Below are 23,835 nucleotides of genomic sequence, written 5' to 3'. Positions count from 1 at the left end.
ACCACTCGCTGTATGAAAAAATACTTCCTAATATGTGTACGGAATTTCTCCTTTGCCAATTTCCATTAGTGCCCTCTTCTGCTAACCGAACTCAATCTGAAGAATCCCCGATAATTCACTTTGTTAATCCCAATCAAATCCCCCCTAGCCTCCTTTTACTAAGCTTAAAGAGATTAAGCATCTTAAGTCTATCCTCCTAACTCTTATCTTTTATACATGGAATCAATCTGGTTGTCCTTCTCTGAACCTTTTCCAGTGCCTTTATGTCATTCGTATTGTGCGTCTTGGAATACATATGTCCTTCTCGCCTTTGTCAAAACCCAGCTGTATGACTGGTCTGCTGCAAGTGCTTAAACAGGCTGATAAGCGGGTGTTTTGTTGAGTTAACCCCTGGCATGCTGACGGTGTGCGCAGGCTAACGGCATCATCAAGAAGCTGCAGGGCGAGACCAAGGCGCTGGTGGGGAAGATGAAGGTGAAGAACTCGGTGACGGTGTCTCAGGAGAAGGTTCTGCAGGAGACCTCCGAGCGCCTCCGCAGGGAGGAGAAGGAGCTGCAGGACACGCGCCATCAGCTCCGCAAGAGGGAGGAGGAGGTGGGGCTCCGCCCTGCAGCCGCAGGGAGTTTAACACAAGGGGCCAGCTTACAAGCTGTCCGTTTCGCCTATTCATACGAAGTCACCCTCTAGTGATATGGTGCTACTCAAAAAGCCTATTTTCCCATTAGACTCCATTCAGGTTTGATGGAAAATTACAAATATTTGAGCATATATATTGATGTTATGTATGCTAAATGTTTTTACTTGTATGATATGGTCTAAGGCTTAACGGCACTCCTGCTCGGTCTCCTACAGGTGGCCAAACTGCAGGAGCAGCTGGAGGCCACAGTGCTGAAGCTGGACGAGAGCAGAGAGGTGTTAAAGACCAATGAAAACGGTGCGTGAGGAGAGAAGCCTTTGTAGTCGATATGGTGAAATGTTTGGAGTTAGCTCATTGGGCTTGCTAACATGCCACAGATGGATCTGTGGGTTGTGTTTTGGAGCTTGTGACAATACCATAGTCTTTTTTTATGTAGCACAAGATAAACTGTCTGCATGATCACCAAGATGTAGTGGTATCCTTTTTTTACTGAATGCAATGAAGAGGCTTGCATGAGGTTTGCCTAACTCCTGTTCTAAAACTTGATTGTGTAATGGGACCAAACGTATTCTTTAAATGCTGAATCCTTTGCAATTATCACTGAGATTTAAGGGGTCACAACTGCTGAATAGTCCAGCTTTGAAGCTCAGAGAATCCGATCAGCTGAAGGTAGTCCATTCCCCGGTGCAGTTTTAGCAGCTTTTCCTTTCGGTTACCACAGTGATCACCTGGCTGAACAAGCAGCTGAACGAGAACCAGCTGACGAGGAAGCAGGAGGTGCTGGGAGCGTTTGAGACGCCTCCTGCTGCTCCCTCTGCCGTGCTCCGGATGGGAACCTCCTCCCACAACGCGGCGGTAAGTCCGTCAGGCGTAGGTATCGGCCATCTCCGATTTACTGTCCTGCGATGTGTCCTCAGTTACTGCCTGCCTCGTGATAAAGAAATGATTGAGCAATGGATCAATTAATGATTTGAAGGAATGATTTATGATTTTTCTCCTTGCTTTTTGTAGATCGGCTGTGTAGTGTGTACTGACGCAGACCTTGTGTGAAATGATTTGTGTGAAGAACCGAATCATTTTTATTCTTTTTTTAATTTTATTTGATAATTGTTTCTCAATTTCTCCTCTCTCAGCTTGATAATCGGTCCTTCCCCTCTGGTTTGGGACAGGGTTACCCCGTCACCTCCACTCTAAACTCCAAGCTTTCCTTCCCCCTGTCCTGTGTGAACTCGGCTGGCCGACCCGCCTTCACGTTGCACAACCAAGGCCCCGGACCCAAGGCAGGCCCCCTAACCCACTGTCCGCTAACCTGCTGTCTCCTCTGCTACCTCAATGCGCCCACCGTCCCTCCAGAAGCAACAATGCACACATCTGCTCATTCGCATTGTTGCTGGGTGTGGGCTGTAGCGCCATGGAAATTGTTCCCTTTTGTCTGTATAGAGAGCTTGGTTCCGCTTCTAATTTCATAGCGCTTAGACGGTGCACAATAGTCTGTACTTCCGCCCCAATGTAAAGGTGCTGTCCCCTGGGAAGGCTAAAACTGATAAGGTGGCATAAAAGCAGCTCGGTACACATATCTAATTTCCTCTTGGAACATTGTAGAAATTGACTCGGGCACGTGAAACCTGCTTCCTCATTGCTTGTCTCCGATTGGCTCCCGGGCAGGTCCAGTTTAACCCTATGGGTGCCAAACCCGGCCTGTCCCCGGTGGAGGCGAGGGACGGGAGTCCGTCAGAAGCGCACCCGCGCACCTCCAACAAGGAGAAGTGAGTCCCGCAGCCCAGCAACGCTGTTTACCCGAGTGCCGCGCAGCAGGTGTGCCGTGCTCATCGCTTCCTGTCTTTCTCCTCCAGCGGGGAGCCTCAGGGGCTGGAGTCCAAGTACTTCGAGAGACGAGAGGACAGCATCCCCCTGCGTGGCCTTCTCCCAAACATGCACTTCAGCAGAGGTCAGGCACCCACACCCCTCCACTACACTGTCACTCCAGTTTGGGTCACGTCAGCAGAGAAAGTACATTTATTTTCCCATACTCACTGCTAGTCCCATTCACAAGTGTAAGGGCAAGTAAGTTGCCCATTTCCTGTGAATTCACGGGAAGACATTTAAAAGGCAAATGCGCTAAATCTTATAGTATGAAAATAATTTTAGTAAGGTTGACCGCGTGATTGGCTCCAGGATTCTGTACTTGTGGTTCTGTGTTGTAATGCCATAATACCAGCAGTGCTGAATTTAGATTAGCATGAACTGCAGCTATGTCTTCCTCCTAGCAAACTCAATGAATGCCGCAGTTGTACATGGAGTAGGTACATAAATATTCAGTCAATAGGCTGAAATGTTACATTCTGTATTAGTATACAGTAAATATTTCTTGCATCTAGAACAGTGGTTAGTTTTGTTGAAGGCTGAAGTATTGGATGACCTGTCTCTTGCAGAGATGTCGAAGACGTCTCAGCCCCCGGCCATACCCCCTGCCAGGCCTGGGCTGCACTCTGCCCCCTCCGCGTACTTCCCAGGCTGAGTCCGGAGCTCCAGATGGGGCCTACTCCCCACAACCTCTCAACACCCGCCTGTCTGCTCAGGAACCGCCAACAAACGTCTCCGTCCACCGGTCTACCACCGTTCAAAACCACCGCCTGTCCTATAAATGTGTTTAAAGTATGCAGTGTTTTAAATTATTAAACTAATGTTTTTAAAAGTGATCATACAAATCATTTTGGTGCTTGATCGGTTTTCCCAATGAAATTATTTGGTTGGTTTGAAAAGCACATTTAACACTTAAGATTTTACTGAAATTCACTCATCTATACAAGCTGTAATCCAAGCGGTTCTGTCATGGTTTGTGTTCAGGCACATCGCTGGTTTTGATTGGTCACATAACCGTCTGTCATATGTAGGAGGCAACCTGCAAAGCACTTGGGCATGCACGAAAGCCATTGAGCCCACAATACGATACGAAATGAATAATTGCCCAAATCCTGCAGCAAACATTTGCATGACAAGTCAGTTCCAACGAAAGCTGCCTTCTGTTTACATTTTCCGGTCATTCTAATGAAAAATATGTTTACATAATATTCAAATGACACCTGGGCTAATGACCCAAGAATTATGGAATAGGTACTGATATTTATGACTGAATATGCTGCACACCCTGCATGTGCAAGGTTTGATCCTGTTCCTCAGTTCTGAGTGGAGGAAAAAACTTGACCATTTGAGCTTTATCCAAAAAGGAATTTGACATGGCTTTATTCCTCTTCCTGAAAACATGTATCGTTTTGCAGTGTAAAAATTGTATATATGTTCCGACATGAGTGAAATGAATCAATGATGTGTGTATATGTATATTTTGTTCACTGATTCACAAATGTAAGTAAACTTTTTGCAAAAAAAAACAAAAAAACCTGAGTCACATTTTACTTTGAATTCTTACCGCTTTCCTGAAAAACCAGAACTTAGATTTAAGGTTTTAACTGCAGTACTAATCAGTTGACACCCAGTTTTCATTCCAGGACAGTCCAGCACGTGAGTGCAGCTCATGAATTGCTGCCTCGTCTTCCCCATTACACATTTTAGTGTACAGTGAACATGCACCGGACACATCATCACTTACGAAATCCTTTTGCCAATTAAACCCGTTCTTTACCACCAGAGCTGGTGCAGGCCTGTTCTTCCTTAAGATTGCCACTGAGTAGGTGCTGCATATTGGTGGCGAGTGCTGTGTCTTCCCCCAGTGAAGAAAGTGACATCTCCCCCCAAATTTTTAATTCTTGCAAAACCAGTCCCTGACCTCTTAAGCTGGTCATTTGGAATGGGAATGACTTGTAGGAAATACCAACAAAAAATTCAGCAACTAGTCAGGCATTTCATTTAGATTAATTGCCATTTTAGACATTTATCATGTACTTGGAATTAGCAGAGGGTAGTAGCCTGGCTGCAACAGAGTTGTATGAGGCAACAGCCAGGTTTTGTACATGAGTAGGTAATCGCATAATAGCCTAAAAACAACTGTCAAAACAAACGGGTTTCCATGTTCCATACAATAAAATATTTTATTGAAATACGTTTTTGAATTATATTTACAACAGCTTCAGTCAAAGACTTAGTTTTGAAATTTAAAAGGCAGCAAAACAATCCACAGTACATGAATGAAAAAAATACCGGCATACAGTATTTTATGCTATCACAATATATTACAGGAAATGCATTTTTAAATAAAACGGCACACAATACTATACATTTTCAGATAAATTCACAACTCAAACTCCAATATGCAATTTGTTTAGGTATTTGGTAATTAGCATGTTTTTTTACATGACATTTTAGTGAAAGTTCTTGAGGAAGGCCACTGATAAAAACATCTCTTCCACTCTTCCAAAGCTATGCTACTTGTCAGATTGTTTCTGAGGTCCATAATGTGGATGCAATGTGGTTTAAAAGGCAATACACTGTTAAAAGTTAGGCTCCTAAACAGTTTGCAGTAAATACATTGGGTGCAACAGTATACAACTTGGCCATGTACACTTTGACACTTTTGAATGAGAAAAACACTTAGCAATGTATGCCCGTCTATTGCAGTTCACTCCCGGCAGCTACACGATCTCCAGCTGGTCCAATAAGAAAAGAACCCGCCCCCCTTTGCAACCCTTGCCCTCCCAACTGTTACCAAACTGGAGGTGGAACAACCAAAGAGAATTACTGCAATAAAGTTCACTGAAATGGCAGGGGAGAAATGCACAGACAACTCTGATATGAGTATCAACATGAAGGTGCATAAAAATACAGCTGCACCAAGTCCATTCCACTTGCTTCGCGCGTTGCATTCTGCAGTGGTGTTGTCAGTTAAGGCTTCTCATGGGATGGGATTCTGTACGTCAGTCCTCCGCGTGTCCCACAGCCCCTAGCCCTGCAGCTAAAGGCCAACAACGTCCGAGGGACAGACTACTCTCCCCCAACTCCTTTGTTGTTGTTGCAGAAACTCATTCGTTCGATTGATGAACACACTGTGTTCAGAAACAACCCTGTCCTACCAGGTTAGTGTCCCTGAGTGAGCCGTGCCCATGTAAATGTCATCCAAAAACAGAACAGGGGAGTGGGGGGGGGTGCCAATATTAAAAACACAATCAGGAAATGAAAAAATACAATACCATTTGCAATAGTGCCTTTGGACAGACCTTTCTTTCAATATATACTCCTTTATATATAAACAAAACAAAAAGTGGTACACTATTCCTCTGTATGGGTTCAGTTGTCACCAGTACCTGACGCGTTTGTGAGTGAGGTCAGTGCTGGGCGCGTTGGGCTCGTGTCACACGTTGGTGTCCTGCAGCAGGGGCTCCTTGGCCTCCCCCGGGGGCTGGGGGCTGTGGGGGTGCCCGTGGGGAGAGCTGTGCTTCTTCCAGCTGCCCGACCGCGGGGCCCCGTGGGTGTGCTCCGGGATGAACAGGGCCACCAGCAGGGCCAGCAGCACTGAGCACGCCCCGAACAGGAAGGGCGGGCCGGGGATTATGGCACTCTGGGGGAGGGTGGAGAGAGGAACTCAGGGTTACAGGAGAGTGGAGGACGTTGGGCCTGAGAGACGGAAGGTTACAGAAGAGTAACCCTGCGTGGTTAGAGAGGAACTCAGGGTTACAGAAGAGTGGAGGACGTTGGGCCTGAGAGACTCACAGTAGTGGTGGTTAGAGAGGAACTCAGGGTTACAGAAGAGTGGAGGACATTGGGCCTGAGAGACTCACAGTAGTGGTGGTTAGAGAGGAACTCAGGGTTACAGAAGAGTGGAGGACATTGGGCCTGAGAGACTCACAGTAGTGGTGGTTAGAGAGGAACACAGGGTTACAGAAGAGTGGAGGACGTTGGGCCTGAGAGACTCACAGTAGTGGTGGTTAGAGAGGAACTCAGGGTTACAGAAGAGTGGAGGACGTTGGGCCTGAGAGACTCACAGTAGTGGTGGTTAGAGAGGAACTCAGGGTTACAGAAGAGTGGAGGACGTTGGGCCTGAGAGACTCACAGTAGTGGTGGTTAGAGAGGAGAGTTGAGGACACAGGAGAAGCACACAGCGGTGGAGACAGAAGAGCTCACCTGCTGGACCAGCTGTGGCGGGTGCTGTGGCTCTGTGCTGGTGTCGGGGACCTCGTCCAGCTCCACGTGGAAGATGTAGAAGATGAAGCCGTACAGCGCCGGGCCCAGCCCGTTACACAGCCCCCGGATGCCGGTGATCATGCCCTGCCCCACCCCTGCACAACACACCACAGGCACGGTCATTCCCCCTGGAGCAGCTCAAAATGGAGGCCGGCCCAAACACACTGCACCCCACCGATAAGAGTAATCAAACATTATCCCAAAAGAGCTCTGGCACCAGATATTCTCAGCCCATGCCAACTTACCAAACGGCTGCCTCAATATCTGAACATTTCTGTAGCAGTCAACAATCAGGCTCCAGAGGGCTATTGAAATATGCACATACAATCATGTCCAGAATTATTGGCGTTCTTGATAAATATGCACCAATATTGTGAACTTGAACTCATTGATAAGCTCTATTTTCCAAAATATGGTGTGCTTTATTAATGAGCCAATGGAATCAAGCAAAGTCTTAAATTATTTGCAAATAAAACATTTCCCCAAAAAACAGGTTTCACAATTATTGGTTTCATAATTTTGGCAAACACCCCTGGCAAAGATGACAAAATAAATTTGTAATAAGGTTAGAGACTTTTTGACCATTCCCATTGAGTCCAGAGACTAAGATGGCCATTGCGTGTTGAGATGGATGTTATGGATGTTTTTGTGGATTTTAATGTCTGTTTCAGTCATTGTCCTGCTGAACAAATCTACCTACGACCGAGTCTCAGCTTCAACAATAATTCTCTGCCAACATTTTTGGGTACTTTATTGAATACATTGTGCCATTAATTGTAAATAATGCCCCCAGACCACTGGCAGCAAAACATCTCCAAAACATCAATGCCCCACCTCCATATTGGTTCTCCTGGTATCCTCTTTTACTGCCCAAAATGTTGACAGTGTGTATGGGCAAAACGTTCCATTTTGGCCTCATCTGACCAGAGCAGTCACAATTCTAATGCCGTTTGGAAAACCCCACGCTTGGTTTTGTTTATAGTGCTCAGTAAGGGATGTCTTCGTGCCACATTTCCAATGAGTTTGTTGACAAGGAGGTGCCATTTCATGGTTATTTTTCAGACTTACAGTTATTTGGCTTTTCCCTACTGATGGATGACAAAGGGATTTTGCATGGTTGTTACCTAATTTCTAAACCAGTGAAACAGGAAGTGATGGAATGACACAATATAGTTCCTTTAGCCTGAGTCAAATTAGCCAATTTTACTTTGTTTTATTGTATTTATTGGAACATGAGAGTAAATGTATTAAAATGAAAATATATAGTTCACCCATATGTCTGAACATAACATATAGATTTTTTAAATCCATGTTTCTTTATTATATGCATTATTGCATTATGCATTATTATATTATAAGCATATTATTATATGCTTTTTTCTTCATTCTTATTTAGGGTGCCAATAATTCTGGAGCTGACTATATGTATTGTCTGGGAAGCTTGCCTCTTCAAAGTGAACCCAAAAACAAACAAACAAAAAATAAAACAATTACCTTGCTGGTCGGGGTCTGCTGTGCGGGACACCAGTGCGCTGATGGCTGGGAAGGTGATGCTGGACATGGCTGCCACTGCTCCTGCTGCCCACACCATCCTTCAGGAGAGAGAGAGAGAGAGAGAGAGAGAGAGAGAGAGAGAGAGAGAGAGAGAGAGAGAGAGAGAGAGAGAGAGAGAGAGAGAGAGAGAGAGAGAGAGAGAGAGAGAGAGAGAGAGAGAGAGAGAGAGAGAGAGAGAGAGAGAGAGAGAGAGAGAGAGAGAGAGAGAGAGAGAGAGAGAGCACCCACGAGTCAGCTCTGACTCCGCACTGCGAGTCTACACTACTCAGTGTCTATGAAGGAACACCGGAGAACAGGAGGCCACCTACCAGGGCTCGGAGCCAAAACCGTACCAAGCCAGCTGCAGTATCTGGAACCCCAGGCCTAGTAAAATAGTGTTCTTATTCCCGATGGAACGCATGAGTAAACTCAATACTACAGTCTGCGGAAAAGAAGGAGAAATCCAGTTATGCGCCTCTGGCAAACCCAGAACAAAGTATCTGCAACATTTGATGAGCTTTAATGAGCTGAAAACACGAACCTGTGCAACGATCGAAAGCAATCCTAGGACAGCTATAAAAGCTGCCACGCTCTCTGAAGAAAAGCCCATGATCTGCAAGCAAGGAAAAGCACCATATAACACCTACAGAAGCTAAGGAAACTTGATAAAGCAGGTGGCATAAATGAGAATAGACTGCTATTTATGGAAAATACACACCCATAAAAACCGGTGAGAGACTAATTTGATTTGGCACCGATGTGTATGGCTACAATTTCACATTCTAACAGGACGTGCAGTGTTCCATTACATTGTCAATAACCCTTGGCTATGCTACCGTGGGAGATGTATATGTACATATACACCGCTGGCCTAAATAAGCACACGTTCTCAAACAGCCTGTGTTACATCACGAGTATGTGCGGAGGCAGTGGTGTCAGAGGAACGGACCTGTCGCAGATAGAGGAAGAAGCTCGAGTACTGGCCAGCCTCGGGGAGGTAGGACAGGAACACGGTTATACAGATGAGCAGCACTGTGGAGTCCTGGCCCACCTTCCTAAGGGACTGCAGGAGGGAGGCACAGACACTCACACAGGGCACAGCAACAGGCAACTCTGGCACATATACTGTGAAAAAGCCGTACGCACATGCCAAGAGAGACAAAAAAATGTAAATCGACAGTTTTAAATATAGAACATTTTTAATTGAAGTGACCAGTTAAAAAATTGAATCAAATCAGTATTTGCTGTGACCACCCTTTGCCTTTAAAACTGAATTCTCTTTGGTACCCTGTCCTATAGAAAATCAGCTGGTAGGTTGTACGAAACATATAGGAGAACTTGAAACATATATAGCCAGAAACGCTTGCTTCCGGCTGTCTGGCATTATCTAAAGTGGTCTATTACTCAATATGTTACTTCATTTAATGAAATGCAAAAATATCACGAACATAAAATATTTTGGAAAATTAATGTTTAGAAATCTCAAATTTCCTATTTTCTACAGACACACTAATGCAGAAAAAAAGAAATCTGAATTCATAGACATTTTAAGAATCTAGTGCGCCTAAGACTTTTGCACAGTACTGTATGGCTACATTAATTTACTAGAAATGACCAAGTGCTTTCACAACTAGCTAGCTTTCATCAGAAGTGTCATACCGTTCTACGTTCGTATGCGAGCGCTTGATGTTAACTGCTCCATTTACGCTCCATTTTATTTTCTCCAATTTTCTACAACCACAACATTCATTAGTATAAATCGTTATATTACAAAACACGGGCCTTTTCTTCATCTTTAGGACAGACAGGACACACGACAGGGAATCTTAAGCACCCGACATTTCAACTGCACAGTTCGCTAAAAGCGCTAGCCTTTTTTTAATGTATTTGACTGGCTGCGTGCACAAGCCTACTCATAACTAGAATAAAAACTATTTCTAGTACGTTTCCAAAAACCGCAGAACTTTAAAGGAAGTGGAGAAAAAAAACATTTGCCCAGAAATGAGTTGTGAAATTATGTAGAAGACACTAAGAAAGGGAAGTAACACCTAACGAGCAGAAGTGGAGCATCTGAACGGGTGGATCCGCCCGTTGAACGGGTGCAGGAAGCATGCGCATACCGACACGTGTGATAATGCTACCCTCAGGGAAAGCACGGCAGCATTGTGCTGCATCACTCGCATTCAGCACTAAGCCCACATTATACCTGACACAATACGCACACATCTGCCACTCCGCAGTCCAGCGCGTTAAAACTGCCACAAAGCCCCTTTTTTGTGTGGTTTCATAGCGGGGAGCTATAACACAAATCATTACTGTCAGTCATACAGTAGTGACTGGCCTTTCGATCACAGATCCTTTACAATTATCATCTGCACACAGGTCTCCTTTCCCCAACAGTAAGAAATACAAAAAAGTGATAATGAGAACTGGCCAATTCAGGCCAACTTTGGGTGCCTTTCTAATAGGTGCACACAAGATGTTGGATATTCCTCATATATTAATATATCCCTTTGGCTGAAAGGGGAAATACACAAGACGCTACAAGCCAGCTAAAACAAGGAGGACTGAATAGGTGCTCTACAACCAGGACAGATTACACAATCTTTACTAGTTTTTGACTCTGAGGAAGACGTGGAGACGTCCGTCTCCCCCGTCCATTCAGTGCATTTCTCTGAGCCCAGTGTGCTCCACAGTCTGTTATTTGGGGATAGTCCCTGTGTTGTCTGGGTAAGGTGCGATATAACCCTTTGGCTGTTTTAGCTGTAAATATGAAATATACGTTGCACCACTCCGCCCCGTAGACCCCACTCACAGCGAAGGGGTCGGCCTGCTCCCAGGAGATGGGGGCCCCCCAGGAGGCGGGCCGGATCTTCTCGGGCAGGGACTCGGGCACGGCCACCAGGATGAAGCAGATGTCCAGCATAGCGATGGCTGAGGCCAGCACCACCACCAGGCTGTCCCCGTACACCCGGCCCAGGTAGGCGCCGATGGCCGGGCTCGTCACCAGGCTGGCCGCAAAGGTGGCGGAGACCTGCGGGGGGGGAGGACAGCGTCACCGAACGTCCGCTACACAGGAGCTCCGCAGCTGAGCAAACACCCGCTTCTGCCATCGTCAAGCAAACATAACCACTTTTACAGCCAGATTACCAGCCTGCTTCCTGTCAATTACATCCACAATAAATATGATGCCTTATGAAAAGTACGCTATAATACAAGGGAAGCCAAGGCGTAATATATTTAATAAGTTAGCTTTGACATTGGTCATGCAAACATGTTGACAGAAGAAAAAAAAAAAACAGTGACATAAACTAACTATTTTTAACCAAACGGAAATGAGTTAACTCATGGGGCTAAACAAATCGGTCACACTGCACCAGAAATGTGCTAGGGAAGCACATGAATGAAAAGAAACAGGACTGACATTGTGCAACAAAACAACAAAGCACAACAGGGTCAAAATAAGGAGGTTTGGTATTGAAAAGTCATGAACAGTTGACAGTACACACCAGTCCATAGGCCATGCTGCGTTCATGCTCTTGAGTGATGTCGGCCACATAGGCAAAAACGACGGAAAACGTTACAGCAAACACTCCAGACACGGAGATAACCGCAAAGTACCACCTGAAACACAAGCAGGACATTGGGCCCAGTTAGTCTGACAGACAGACATGAGGGGCTCACTGAATTTTTCGCTAGAGCAGGACATTTTATGGGACAAACTGCATCCATTAGTGCATAGGTACATATAAATGAATGTGTATAGAAAAGATGAATGCTCTCATTTAATAAAACATTTCCCAGCGAGTATTCCAACATTCCTGATGCCAAAACTAGAGTGCTGGATTTCCTACGATGAGCTAGCTGGGCTCCTATGATGACAACGTTGATTGCTTCCCTTACTACGCTGTTTTGTGAAGCGGACTAAGGTTAAAAACAGGCTTCAAGAAGCCGATGTCAAAACATCACAAATGAACGCATTATCGTGTTATCAGTCGATGCATGCGTGTAGTAATGAATGTGAGCTGGGGGTTGGCCTACCAGGGGCTGATCTTCAGAAGGGGGATGGGAGCACAGGTGAAGAAGACAGTGAGTAAGAGGAAGGATTTGCGACCCCACACGTCCGACAGTGCGCCTATCAGCGGGGCACTCAAGAAAGACAGCAGACCCTACAAGGAGAGGCGCACAAATGTTTAAATAACCACGACCCCTCCAGATTAAGGGTGACAGAGGGTGGGCTATAAAAGTGCTTACCTTTACCCCCTGGATCAGACCGTTCATCAAAAATGTATGCTTGGGAAATGTCTCGTGTAAGACCTTCGGGGAAGGGATGGAAAACAGGGTCAGCAATGACAATAACAGTCCTTAAATTCCATATGCACTTTACTGGTGACAGTCTGCGACAATGTAGTCTTTGTGCACTGTTATTGCCATATGAATGAGTATATTTCTTAATGACAACACCCGTAACAAAAATCTATATGATTTATGTCGAGTATACGTAAATCTCCTGTATGTTTTCGAATACCCCCGACAACACACATTTTAATTCTGCGTTTGAGATTAGAGTTGAACACACAAAGCACACCACTTTTTTGTTAGACCCATCCGAGATCCTTGAGTGCCTGTGACCACACAGAGATACACAGGCGCGCACACAAACACACATGCAGCAAAGAGCTTACCACCAAAGTTGGTGTTGTGAGTAGACCCCAGGCGAAGAACTCCAAAAAGATGACAATAACAGCATGGTAAACGCTGGGAGATCCGAAACCTTGCGGCTAGCGTGGGAGACATAAAGGGGAATTAGATAAGTGACATTAATTATACTCAGTGGCATTGAGCAATGTTTATATTCCCACTGGACAAATGCCGCTTTTAGAGAACCAAAACACAAATGAGGTAAATAAATAAGTTCAACTTTAACAGAGTGTATATTTTTCACCGGAGAAAACAGATGCATGGAAATTGGTCAATTTGTACCCGAAATGTATGAACAAAGTCTACACCAAAATGTATTGAATCGTCTTCGTTTACTGAATGTTCAGACGGCAGTAAGCGGTAGTATATTTTTTGATCTGATGTAAACATGTCTATAATGCGCCGCCAGACTGGTAAAAGCGCAAGCTTTCAGCGTCCACTGAACGATCCACATCACACATACGTTCCATTCACACAACCGCCAAACAATGTGGGAAGCGCGGAACAGCGCTTTAAAATCGCTGGATTATATAAGAATTTCTCAAGAAACACGTTCTTATGTCAGGCAGCCACCTTGCTACTAGCTCTCAAACTATGTGAGCTAGGTCAAACAAATGCTAGCCATAACAATATATTGACCACATAAATATATAGTAATGCTAAATGGTAAAGACGATATGAAGTTAAGCTAACGGTACTATCTGACGAATAAAATATTATTCAGTGTGAGAGTTTTCGTTTTAAAACCACGGCTGTCAAGATTAAGAGGGGGTAGAATAAGGACACATCATGGATACTAACCTAGAAAATGAGTACGTTATGCAAGCAACATTGAACATTGTAATGTGCTGCCATCTGTTCCCAATTATACTTTTATGAGACGTATGGCTAACGTTACATAGCCAATTTAGCTAACGTTAACGTTGGGCAATTTACACGATTGCCAATTCCTGTACACACTAATTTCGGTGTCTTTGCAGGTAAGTTACTAATCATGTAGCTATTATTTCTTGATAAGCCTAATCCAGCTAACGTTACAGTTGATACATACCAGCATAGACTAGTTTAATCTAATTTACATGTATCAATGTGTAGGTTTGATAACGTTAGCTAGCTACTTATATAGCTAGCGAGCAAGCTAGCTAGCCGTTCAAAGTAGCCTAAGGAAGCAGCGAATGTACCTTTCATCCTGATACAGTAGGGCCCAAGCACACCCCATACTTGGCCAAAACACACATACATTTAAAGGAAAGAACAGAAACTCATAAGCTACCGAGCAAAGCAAAAGTTACTTAGAGGAAAAAAAACGTTAGGTAGTTAGTCAGGCTAGCTACCTCTACATAGTTCATTTAACTAATTTTGGATACTTAGCTAAGCTAGCTAGATAGCTAGCTATGCCACAGGAAAATCCGAGACACTTCGAAGAAATGTGCTGGTCCATGGGTTAACGAGGATATTTGCATAACGAGCACATTCTGGTGACATAATATTAGCTGTTGCCAATAGACACTAAATGGATTCTGAAACAATTATGAGTAATATAATTGAAGTAGTAAACTGGCTAGAAACTCACCGTTCCTCCATCCTTAATTATAATTTTTTTCGCGAGCATAAGACTGCGATTCGCCCGTTTCTTCTTTTTACCTTGTGTCATATTATCATCCTAATTCTTCGTTTATTTTGAAATTAGCAACCAAATGTAAGGATTAAATTAAAACAAATTAATATTACATTACTGTACGGGAAAATAAGTAAAAACAAGAGCTGCTATGGGAAAAAGCCTCAGTCTTAAGCGGGCTCCAAGCATCCGCTTCATCCATTCAGATTTCCGCCGCCATCTTTGCAGACCCAAACACCAACAGAACGTAATGACGCCATATCATACGATCCTGCGTAATTATACAATGACGTATATTCCCCGCCCACCCCCGCTTCCTGCGCTGTTTCTGTGAACTATAAAATGAACTTTCTCATCTAAAATTAGTCGTAGTCGTTGTGGTTGTCAGTGAGGGAAAGCGACGAATTTCAGATTTGGTTTTGTCGGGCCTGAATAGGCTAACATCAGGTCGTATTAATTAATGATTGACTAGATAATAATTGACACAATTACTTTCTTTACCAACTGTGTACAATATGGTCATAAGTTTAGCAGTCACTAATTATTGAACAATTTTATGCAGATGAAGAACAAAAAAATAACCCAGAAGACAAAAACAGTTTGTGAATAAAGTGTTCATTTGAAAGTACATTTGTTTATAATGAAGGTGGACCTGTGGAAACATCATCACCACATACCTTTCACATACGAGTAGGCTACAGGCTAAGAGTAATCCACCAAGTTCAATATTTATACTTTTTGACCTTTTAAATCATTGAAAACAATAGGCTTTTATATTTTGCTCACTGAGGGACATTCTGTACTGCATTTTATCTTGAAAATTAGGTTTTGAGCACACATTCCAATTAAAGCCAGTGGAGAGACACAATGTGGATTCACTGCTAGATGTTCATGTCACGCCAAGTTTGTTTGAAATTGATGGTCCTTTTTCTCGTGACTCTTTCCAGAGAATCTTTGATTTCTTAATACTTACTTGTTTTGAAAACCATATTCTGAATTATGATGATTTTTATACATATACTGTATGTGACAAGGAATGTTAATTGCATATATAGACTATTTGGGTTTAAATCCAATAATCAACCACCCCATTATTATTATTTTTTTACATTTGTGCAAACCACACATAATGTGAAGACAATATTTAAATCAGTTAAATAAACAGGCAGACAACAGAGCTACACTTTAAAAATAAGCGTGGTTTATAAAACCCAGATATGACAGGATCACCAAAGTGTATACAGAAATACAAATCAGACCATCAGTAAAACCATCATAGTACAGCGCAATACACTCAACGGGTACAAACTACTCTGCAAAAGGGGGATTGTAAGACATTTCCTTTCAACTTTTCTTTTTAAAAATGTCTCTAAACACATAACCACATAAGTTTTTTTTTTAACGTTTTTTTTTTTTTAACCTTTTTTAGGTACAACCATCTATTAACTACAAACATTGTCACAGTCATCTATTTTAGAAAGAAAGAGTACAACATCGAGAAGTAAAGATGCAGAGAGATATCAAGCACTAAACATCATGGATTTAGCAAGCAATATAATCAACAGATCAGAGGGGCTTTCCCCCAGTAAGAAAAAGTGATATCAGGGCTTGTATCATTCAAGTCTTTTTGTGCAAAAAAGAAAAAAAATCTACAAAATAACCCTCAAACTTGAAGCTTGAAGAGTTCTCCCACCACTGACCGCACATAGTTCATTTGGTCAGTTTTTACTCAATAATGCATGTAATTGTTTTTTTTTTTTCCATTCATAGATAGTAAAAGAAGTTCCCCTGCTTTTTGATTTTTAAATGTCAGCACTTTCCAGAATGAGGTTTGCACATAACCCCCTCCCTCCACCTGCCCTAGACACAAGCCTTGGAGATGAAGGAGCCAGGAAAAATCAGAAAGAAGCACCAACAACATAAGACCAATCACATTCCATATTAACTTACTGTATTTTCTTCTTTTTACACGTACACAGTTGGACAGTTATTACACTAAAAGAGTGCAGGATTGTGAACAATCAAGATGCTCCTCATCACCTAAATACTGCTTGTTTTAAAAACAAGAATAATAAAAAAATGATATCATTACCATTATAGTGATTCTTACCCACGTAATGAAAAACAAATTAATATATGTACAATTAAAATGAAAGCAGCATGCAGGCAAGACAACAGTGCAAAGCAACAGAAACAGAACTGATGAAAGGGGATAGAGGGCTTGTGCTTGCAGTCTGGGTCTGGGTGGGGTCAGGGGTGAAAACAGGTCAGAGACAGGGAGGGGCTGAGGACAGTCTGGGTGAATGTGCATGTGTGTACCTGCATTTGGGTGGGGAAGAGGTGTCAAGGTCTTATTTTAAAAGGCGCTGAATTGCAAAAACTACAAGAAAATCAAAGGCGACCTTGCAGTAGGATGCTCTTTGGTGACGGGGTAGGGTGACTGTTCTGGTGTTCACCTTAGAGAATTTCAGATTGCACAGGGACCAAAAACAAACACAGCATACAAAAACTTGGCACATAAATGACTTTTGTATGTTGGTTTGCAGTCACTATGATGTACATGTTAAATTGTCCATAATAAATGGCTCGTATTCATGAAATATTTTGACAAATGGTAACATAAAGCAGCAACATGACAAATACAATTATATACTATTATAGTGTCTTGATTGAGGACAGCTCTTTGTCTACAATCAGTACTACAGCACATAAATCTACTAAAAAAGGCACACGCCATTGTATATCCTTTTTCTTGTAGTTGGTTTTTACATTCCAAATAAGTTACACAATTGAATTGATTGAGTTTTTACTGAGAAACCTGTTGGGTCCCTCATCCCCACTATGTTGCATTAAGAGCACTAATAATGCAAAGCAAAATGAAAACAAAAACAAAAAAAAGCCAACAACAAGGAAGAACACACACACATTGTTCACTGGACACCAACTCAGTGCCTGCATGACTGAAACACAGCTTAGCCACAGAGTGCAAGACAGAAAGACAGATCGACAAAGCAGGCGGCAACACAGAACCAAGTACCTTCCTCTGAAAAGTCTGGCTTCCCATGAAAAGGGCCAGCCCACCTTCAAAGTTACAGCCGAAAACGATTGTGCTCGCAAAGGGTATAACAGATGCCATTGCCGGTGTGTTGGGATTGCAAGCTCAAAATGTCTGCATGGGTTAATTAAGTGTCCAACAGATCGTCTCCAAGAAATAAAACGGGCAGAGGTCAGCTGTACAACACCCTGGGGTTCCTTCTGCGGTGGCTCAAACAAATCCAATTCAATTACAAGAAGAGAGAAAGAACAGAAATAATCTAAACACAAGCCTTGATTTCATCAACAGCATTGTCCTTGAGTTGAGGACAGGTGTGAATACAAAAGAAGCAGACTGGAATGTACCTTTTCTTTTCTGGCTTCGGTTGCTATGATACAACAAATCTCTAAGCACCTCCTGACTGGCGTGGGCTGGAGGGAAGACAGCAGAGGTCTAACAGTGAGTCGCAGAGAACCCAGAGCCATAGCACCGTGTGCTCAAAGCAGGAACAGAGAGACGAGTGAAAATGGGAAGACCCGAGGATTATTATTTCAGCTTGTGAGCCTTTCCGTGCCAACTGCAGGAGGTTGCACCACAGCACATCTTGGATTTGTATATTTTTTTCTGTGTGTTGGTAGGCAATTATCAGATTAAATCTTTCTTTATCATTTTCCAGGTAGAGCCGTTTAAAGTTTAAAGAATCGTATCTCATTATCTGCCGACACACAGAAAACGGAAAACCTCGGAGAGGTGGGGTGGTGAAACCTCCTGGAGTTGGCCCGGAATGGCCCTTGTGCATTATAGACCACCTCACTCCCTCCCCCTCCAACTCCAACTGCCTACTCCAAGAGACAGTCGGGTCCTGTCTCTTCAGATAGCACGCATAATCATTTGCAACCACACCACATCTAATTTCACCGGTAAATCGAATGATGTGGATCAGTTTTTATGAAAAACAATAAAAAGCCCATACATTTAAACACATTAAAGTATCAAGTATTTCTATTTTGTTACAGCTACTTGCTGATGCATGGTGTTCTTGTTAACAATCCACAGCTGTTTTCTGAAAATTTCCTCACATACAAGACTGGCTCTTAAGACTCCCAAGAGAGTGTTTTGACAGGTATATTATTCAAATATGCTTCAATCAAACTATCTGAATTTTAAATGGGATCATTAGAGGACATTTGATCTTTTACTTAGAATGGCACATGCCAGGAAGGGAATCAGCCTGCTAATATCTTTTAGAATCTAAGCGCACATAAAACTATCCCTCAGTTACTAGAGCAACTGAAGGACAGATTAAAGAAAGCCCGTTAATTTATAAAACATCACTTGCTTACAGGACATTTATTCATAAAGTGTTAAACCCAGTTAAATGCCCAGGTAATTAATAGCACACACTGATGTGCCTTTGATTAACGGCAACAATTGGATGATGAACAGAAAATACTTGTGTTGGTATCCTCCAATTGTTGCCCTTGCGTACAGCAATTTAAAGGGCACCTGACTTCCTGTATGTGCACTTTAAATCCCGCTGTGTGCTGTAGGTACAGGGAGGTGACACTGTATAGGCCATGCCGTGGGATTTCAGTGGAGTCCAGAGATGGACCGGAGTTGATTCCCTTTGAAAAGACCTTTGGCATTCTGCAGGGTTCAGATATCCCCTGCCAACCAGAGCAAAGGGCAACCAACTCGGTCTCTCAGCCCCTGATATACATGTGAGAAAAATGAAATAATTTGCATCTTGTATTCAGGACACATTTCTGCAGACAATAGGTATTAAATTAAGAGGTTCCTTGGCCACTTGTGCATGTGCCATCAGTTGCATTTTCAGCTCTCTAATTCAAATGTGGATCCAGCTGGAGAAAGTCACAGGGCCCCTACGTCCATAAAACAGAAGGATTACCCTGCAAACATGACCCGTCGGTCCACTGTTGGACGCTGAGGAATGTAGTTCGCTGTTGTGAGTCCAGTAATGCAACACTACATTTCAACAGCATGTTAACAGTCAGGAGCCGATGCTGGCATTCTGGAGGTCTCAATGAATAACCTCCAGCATACGTTACAGTGTCTGGAGCCAACTGTGGCAAATCTATTACAAGCCAAACTACCCAAATTCCAACCCCTAGCTTGAATACACAAAATGAGTAAAAATGAGAGCGGAAGTGTGTCAGCAGCTAATGACCAGCGACCGGTACTTCAGCTCAACAACTAGTGCCAGTCTTTGTCAAAGAACAAACCACAATAAGACCAAGCCAGATGTTGATAGTTAATGCTAAAGCATTCTTAGTGGCCCTTTGTTATGCAGATATGAGGTAGGGCCACACGGGTCATGTTTACTGGGTAAGTCTCCTAAATATGACGGAAGCAAAAGGGGCAATGTATCATGTACCACTGCTAAAATGTACACTTTTATCAAACACCCAACAGGTGGAGAATAAGGACAGATACCACACTTCTATGCTCAAATAAATTACATTTCTAAACATTTCTGTGACCGTTTCCATTAACAATTTTCATAGCTCTAAGAGTCTCCTTAATGAGCATGCATGGTAGAATATTAATATCAACAATAACATATAATCATTCAAACCCTCACCTCCTGGATAAATTGAAATATATCATCAGCATTACCCTTTTCTCTGCTTACAGTGAAACCAACAGAAAGGTTGCCAAGTGCATTTTCCCAAATTACCATATACAGTTGACCACTTCACAAACTTATTGTGCAGGAAAATATCTCATCAATTACTAACTGCAATTATTAAACAAATATCCACTGTGAGCGGAAGGGGAACATCATTATGCGGTTAAACAGACATTCTGAAGTTCCCCACCTCAGTGTGCCAAACCTTACGGTGGCCCGCTGAGCTCACACCTTCATAAACACTATCTACTCTTTAAATCATGTTCATTTATTGTGCTACTTGAAACGTCAGGACAGACCAGCAGATTTGATCGTTGAGGCTTGGGCAGTGGAGAGTGGATATGGCATATTATATACAGACTCCCAAGCCCTCAAGTGTTTTTTTCCTCAATACAAACAAGTACACACCTACGTATTTGACACCAGCTGTAGCAACTATGTGCCCAGCAACGCATTTGACATTGAGGATATTCCTGGATGTTTAAATGTCCTTCAGGTGGCATGGGAGGAGAGGAAAAAACAGGAGTTGAGTATCCTCTCCCTTTGGTGAAAAACTGCAGTCATATTTCTTTTTAGTGGGTATTCCAGAATGTTCATCATTATCAGCACAGAGAACAGGAATCACTCATATTCACCCTCAAACAAACATTTCAAAGGAAACTCAACAGACCTCAACTTTCATTGACTGAGTAACGAAGAACACGGTATCTCAGCAGAACACAACCTAAAGAAACACCATCTAAAATCGAACTCGTCTCTATTCCTCCCTGTCATTGCCACAGGCTCAGTCTGCACAATGAGGGTTCTCCTCTTGGTCCCCAGGTCGATCAGACAGTCTGAAAAAGGACTGCACACACAAAGACAGGTGCACGGGAAAAGCAGACCGATCCGAACGGCCGCCACACAGAAATATGTCCTGTACGTTTCATTCAATGCCCTGGTCTTATAAAAGCAGCGCAGTCATACGAATGTTAGCCTTGGCAAACTTCTACAGAAAAGGACAGAGTAATCGGCTGTAATGCGAAATGAAGGGAATGCATCCGAAATTTGACAAAATTGGATGACGCGTGGATGAGGAGACAGGCAGACATGAATGGTGAAAAACTGTCAAAGGCCTAGTACAGGATTGGTCCATGTTCTGCAAACAGCAGAACCACCTTCAGTGCAAGTGACCATTATTTAGGGTTACTAGAGCCTGGTACAAGTCTGATAAAACAACATGTGAAAACCGGCAGAGCTGTGAAATAGGAGACCTTCACAGAGCAGAAAAATGTTGGCCACAAAGCTACCTGACCGCTATACAGACAAGAACACCTCTGCATACATATTAACCATTTGTTTTGACACTGAGTAATTACACAAGATTAATTAAAATGGAGGTTTCATTACCACCCAAAAGCCTGGCAGTCCAAACTAGATTTCCCAGAAGAAATACAAAATGACTAAGACTATCATGTTTTCAATTCTACTGATGACAAAATAGACTGGTTACTCTTCCAAAGTAACGCAAACCTACCCATCTCTAAATATTGTACTGTATATACAGAAAGTAATACAAAAACGTCTTGCCAAAATTAAGTTTTGGCTACAAAAACACAGTTATACAAGACTGTGCTGCCCTGGCTCATACGTTAATAAATATAAAGAAGTGAAGTGATTTTGAAACGGCAAAAACTCAACTTCAACAAACACCGATCTTTGTGAAATAGATGTTAGGATCAGTTTAACTAAATGGCAATGGCTATGCGCCTTTTTCAACAGCAAATTTAACATTTAGAGTTATCACAACAAAAAGGACATTTTCATTACATTTTTGGCAAGAAAAACGTTACACAAATCAGCGATTTATCTGCAACACTACTTTCGGTGCCTGAAAGAAACCTGATCACCTATTCAGCTCTCTGACTAGACCATGGTAGCATCACATTCACTTTGGCAAGACCAACATTCCAGAAGGTGGATGCAGTTTTTCCTTAAGCGATGAACTCGGAACCCTTCATTGGTCCAGAGCTGCGACAGGCAGGTGTTTGGGCGGGGCCTGCTCTCTGGAACATGGCTGAATTTGGGCCACCTGAAGGTTTTTTAAACACCCAGATAAAAGTCTTTCACTCTTCAGTCAGCAAAGCAAAAGCCGAAACTCAGCTGTCACCTTTTAAAACACTTACACATTGCACAGATGCTCAAGCCATTCTCCTTTTCATAAATAACAATAACACATAAAAACAGCAAAAGTTAGGACAATGTACATCAAAAAATTTGAAATAAACTATGAAAAGTATGTGTGGGCTTTTTTCCCGTTAGTTGCTTGGTATTTCGCGCACTTTTCCTGCAAGTGCATCCAGGGATGTACACTGACTCCATGACAACGTAAAGACGATATGATTCAACAAGATTAAAAAAGCAACATCAAAGAAAACCCTCCCAAAAATCCATCAGTGAGAAACGGTTTCCGGATGAGGCGTGGTTATTGTCTGGTTTCTGAGTCCATGCTCTGTTGTCTTATTATTCATATTAGTCTTTTGATTATTAATATCTTCTCCCTGTTGATCCTGATATATAGATATATAAAGGTTTGTAAACAGTCATTTGCTTGTTATGTATGAATCTTCAAAAATAGTTGGCGAGATAAACCCCTAAACAAATATACAAACAAAAAAAATAGATGAAAAAATAAAAATAAAAATAATGTGCACAAATGTTGAATTAAAAAAATGTGTTGTAGGAAAATCCAAGGGATGGGTTGCTTTTCCAAATGTATGTCAGTGAGTGTGTGTACATATGTATATACATGTCTGATCAAATAAGATTACGTATATGCCTGGTTGTACAACTGCTTGTGTCTGTGACTATTATCATTTCTATGTGACAATGTGTGTGCCTCTGTGTCTATGAGATGTTAGTGTGTCTCTGGGTTAGTGCACTGAACATCAGTGTGTGTGTGTGTGTGTGTGTGTGTGCGCGTGTGTGTATGTCTGTCTATGGGAGTGCTTGATGTTAGTGTGTCTAAGGGATATATGTGTGTGTGTGTGTGTGTGTGTGTGTGTGAGTGTGTGTGCGTGTGTGAGTGTATCCGAGATGTGTGTGTGAGTGTCTGTGTGTGTGTGTGTGTGTGTGTGCGTGTGTGTGTGTACGTGTACGTGTATGTGTGAGTGTGTGTGTATCTGAGATGTGTGTGTGTGTGTGTGTGTGTACGTGTACGTGTATGTGTGAGTGTGTGTGTATCTGAGATGTGTGTGTGTGTGTGTGTGTGTGTGTGTGAGTGTGTGTGTATCTGAGATGTGTGTGTGTGTGTGTGTGTGTGTACGCGTACGTGTATGTGTGAGTCTGTGTGTATCTGAGATGTGTGTGTGAGTGTGTGTGTGTGTGAGTGAGCAGAAGGTGCAGAGAGGCAGCTCTGTGATGCTCTGTTCGGACAGCAGGCTGGAGAGTGTGGCCCCAGGCATCGAGCGGGCCCCACAGGCTCATGAGTACGCCTCGTCGTCAGTGTCCTCTATCAACACCTTGGTGTCACGGGTCTTAGATCTGTGGGA

The 23,835-nt window shown here is 42.9% G+C and overlaps 3 protein-coding genes across 5 annotated transcripts in view; 1 reads left to right on the top strand and 2 right to left on the bottom strand.

Moving 5' to 3' along the window:
* Positions 1–3,336, top strand: part of sass6 (SAS-6 centriolar assembly protein) — a 9,104-nt gene extending 5,768 nt beyond the window's left edge. The window contains exons 11-17 of one of the 2 annotated variants that reach the window (XM_061239171.1): positions 415–594; positions 853–934; positions 1,359–1,492; positions 1,807–1,917; positions 2,303–2,403; positions 2,491–2,585; positions 3,070–3,336. In XM_061239171.1, the coding sequence (XP_061095155.1) occupies positions 415–594; positions 853–934; positions 1,359–1,492; positions 1,807–1,917; positions 2,303–2,403; positions 2,491–2,585; positions 3,070–3,155 (789 nt within the window). In that variant the 3' untranslated portion in view covers positions 3,156–3,336. Of the gene's footprint in view, positions 1–414; positions 595–852; positions 935–1,358; positions 1,493–1,770; positions 1,918–2,302; positions 2,404–2,490; positions 2,586–3,069 lie in introns of both variants that reach the window. The other variant, XM_061239170.1, reaches the window with a different exon arrangement.
* A 1,320-nt stretch (positions 3,337–4,656) lies between these two features.
* On the bottom strand, positions 4,657–14,854 carry LOC133127181 (hippocampus abundant transcript 1 protein). 2 transcript variants are annotated; one of them, XM_061239871.1, is made up of 12 exons: positions 14,577–14,854; positions 12,988–13,083; positions 12,557–12,619; positions 12,344–12,471; positions 11,812–11,926; positions 11,118–11,336; positions 9,252–9,365; positions 8,844–8,915; positions 8,632–8,744; positions 8,264–8,361; positions 6,710–6,864; positions 4,657–6,146 (listed from the first exon to the last, which is right to left on the bottom strand). In XM_061239871.1, exons 1-12 carry the CDS (start codon positions 14,655–14,657, stop codon positions 5,940–5,942), a joined length of 1,461 nt encoding a protein of 486 aa, XP_061095855.1. In that variant the 5' UTR covers positions 14,658–14,854; the 3' UTR covers positions 4,657–5,939. The 2 variants fall into 2 exon arrangements, with proteins under 2 accessions (XP_061095855.1, XP_061095856.1); XM_061239872.1 differs by lacking the exon at positions 14,577–14,854 and adding an exon at positions 14,185–14,474.
* A 946-nt stretch (positions 14,855–15,800) lies between these two features.
* Positions 15,801–23,835, bottom strand: part of xpr1a (xenotropic and polytropic retrovirus receptor 1a) — a 100,590-nt gene continuing 92,555 nt past the window's right edge. The window contains exon 15 of the mRNA XM_061239412.1: positions 15,801–23,827. Coding sequence (XP_061095396.1) covers positions 23,767–23,827 — 61 coding nt within the window. The 3' untranslated portion in view covers positions 15,801–23,766. The remainder of the gene's footprint in view (positions 23,828–23,835) is intronic.

This window comes from Conger conger, chromosome 4 (assembly GCF_963514075.1).
Source record: "Conger conger chromosome 4, fConCon1.1, whole genome shotgun sequence".
Taxonomy (NCBI): Eukaryota; Metazoa; Chordata; class Actinopteri; order Anguilliformes; family Congridae; genus Conger; species Conger conger.
This window is presented reverse-complemented; position numbering and strand designations above follow the sequence as displayed.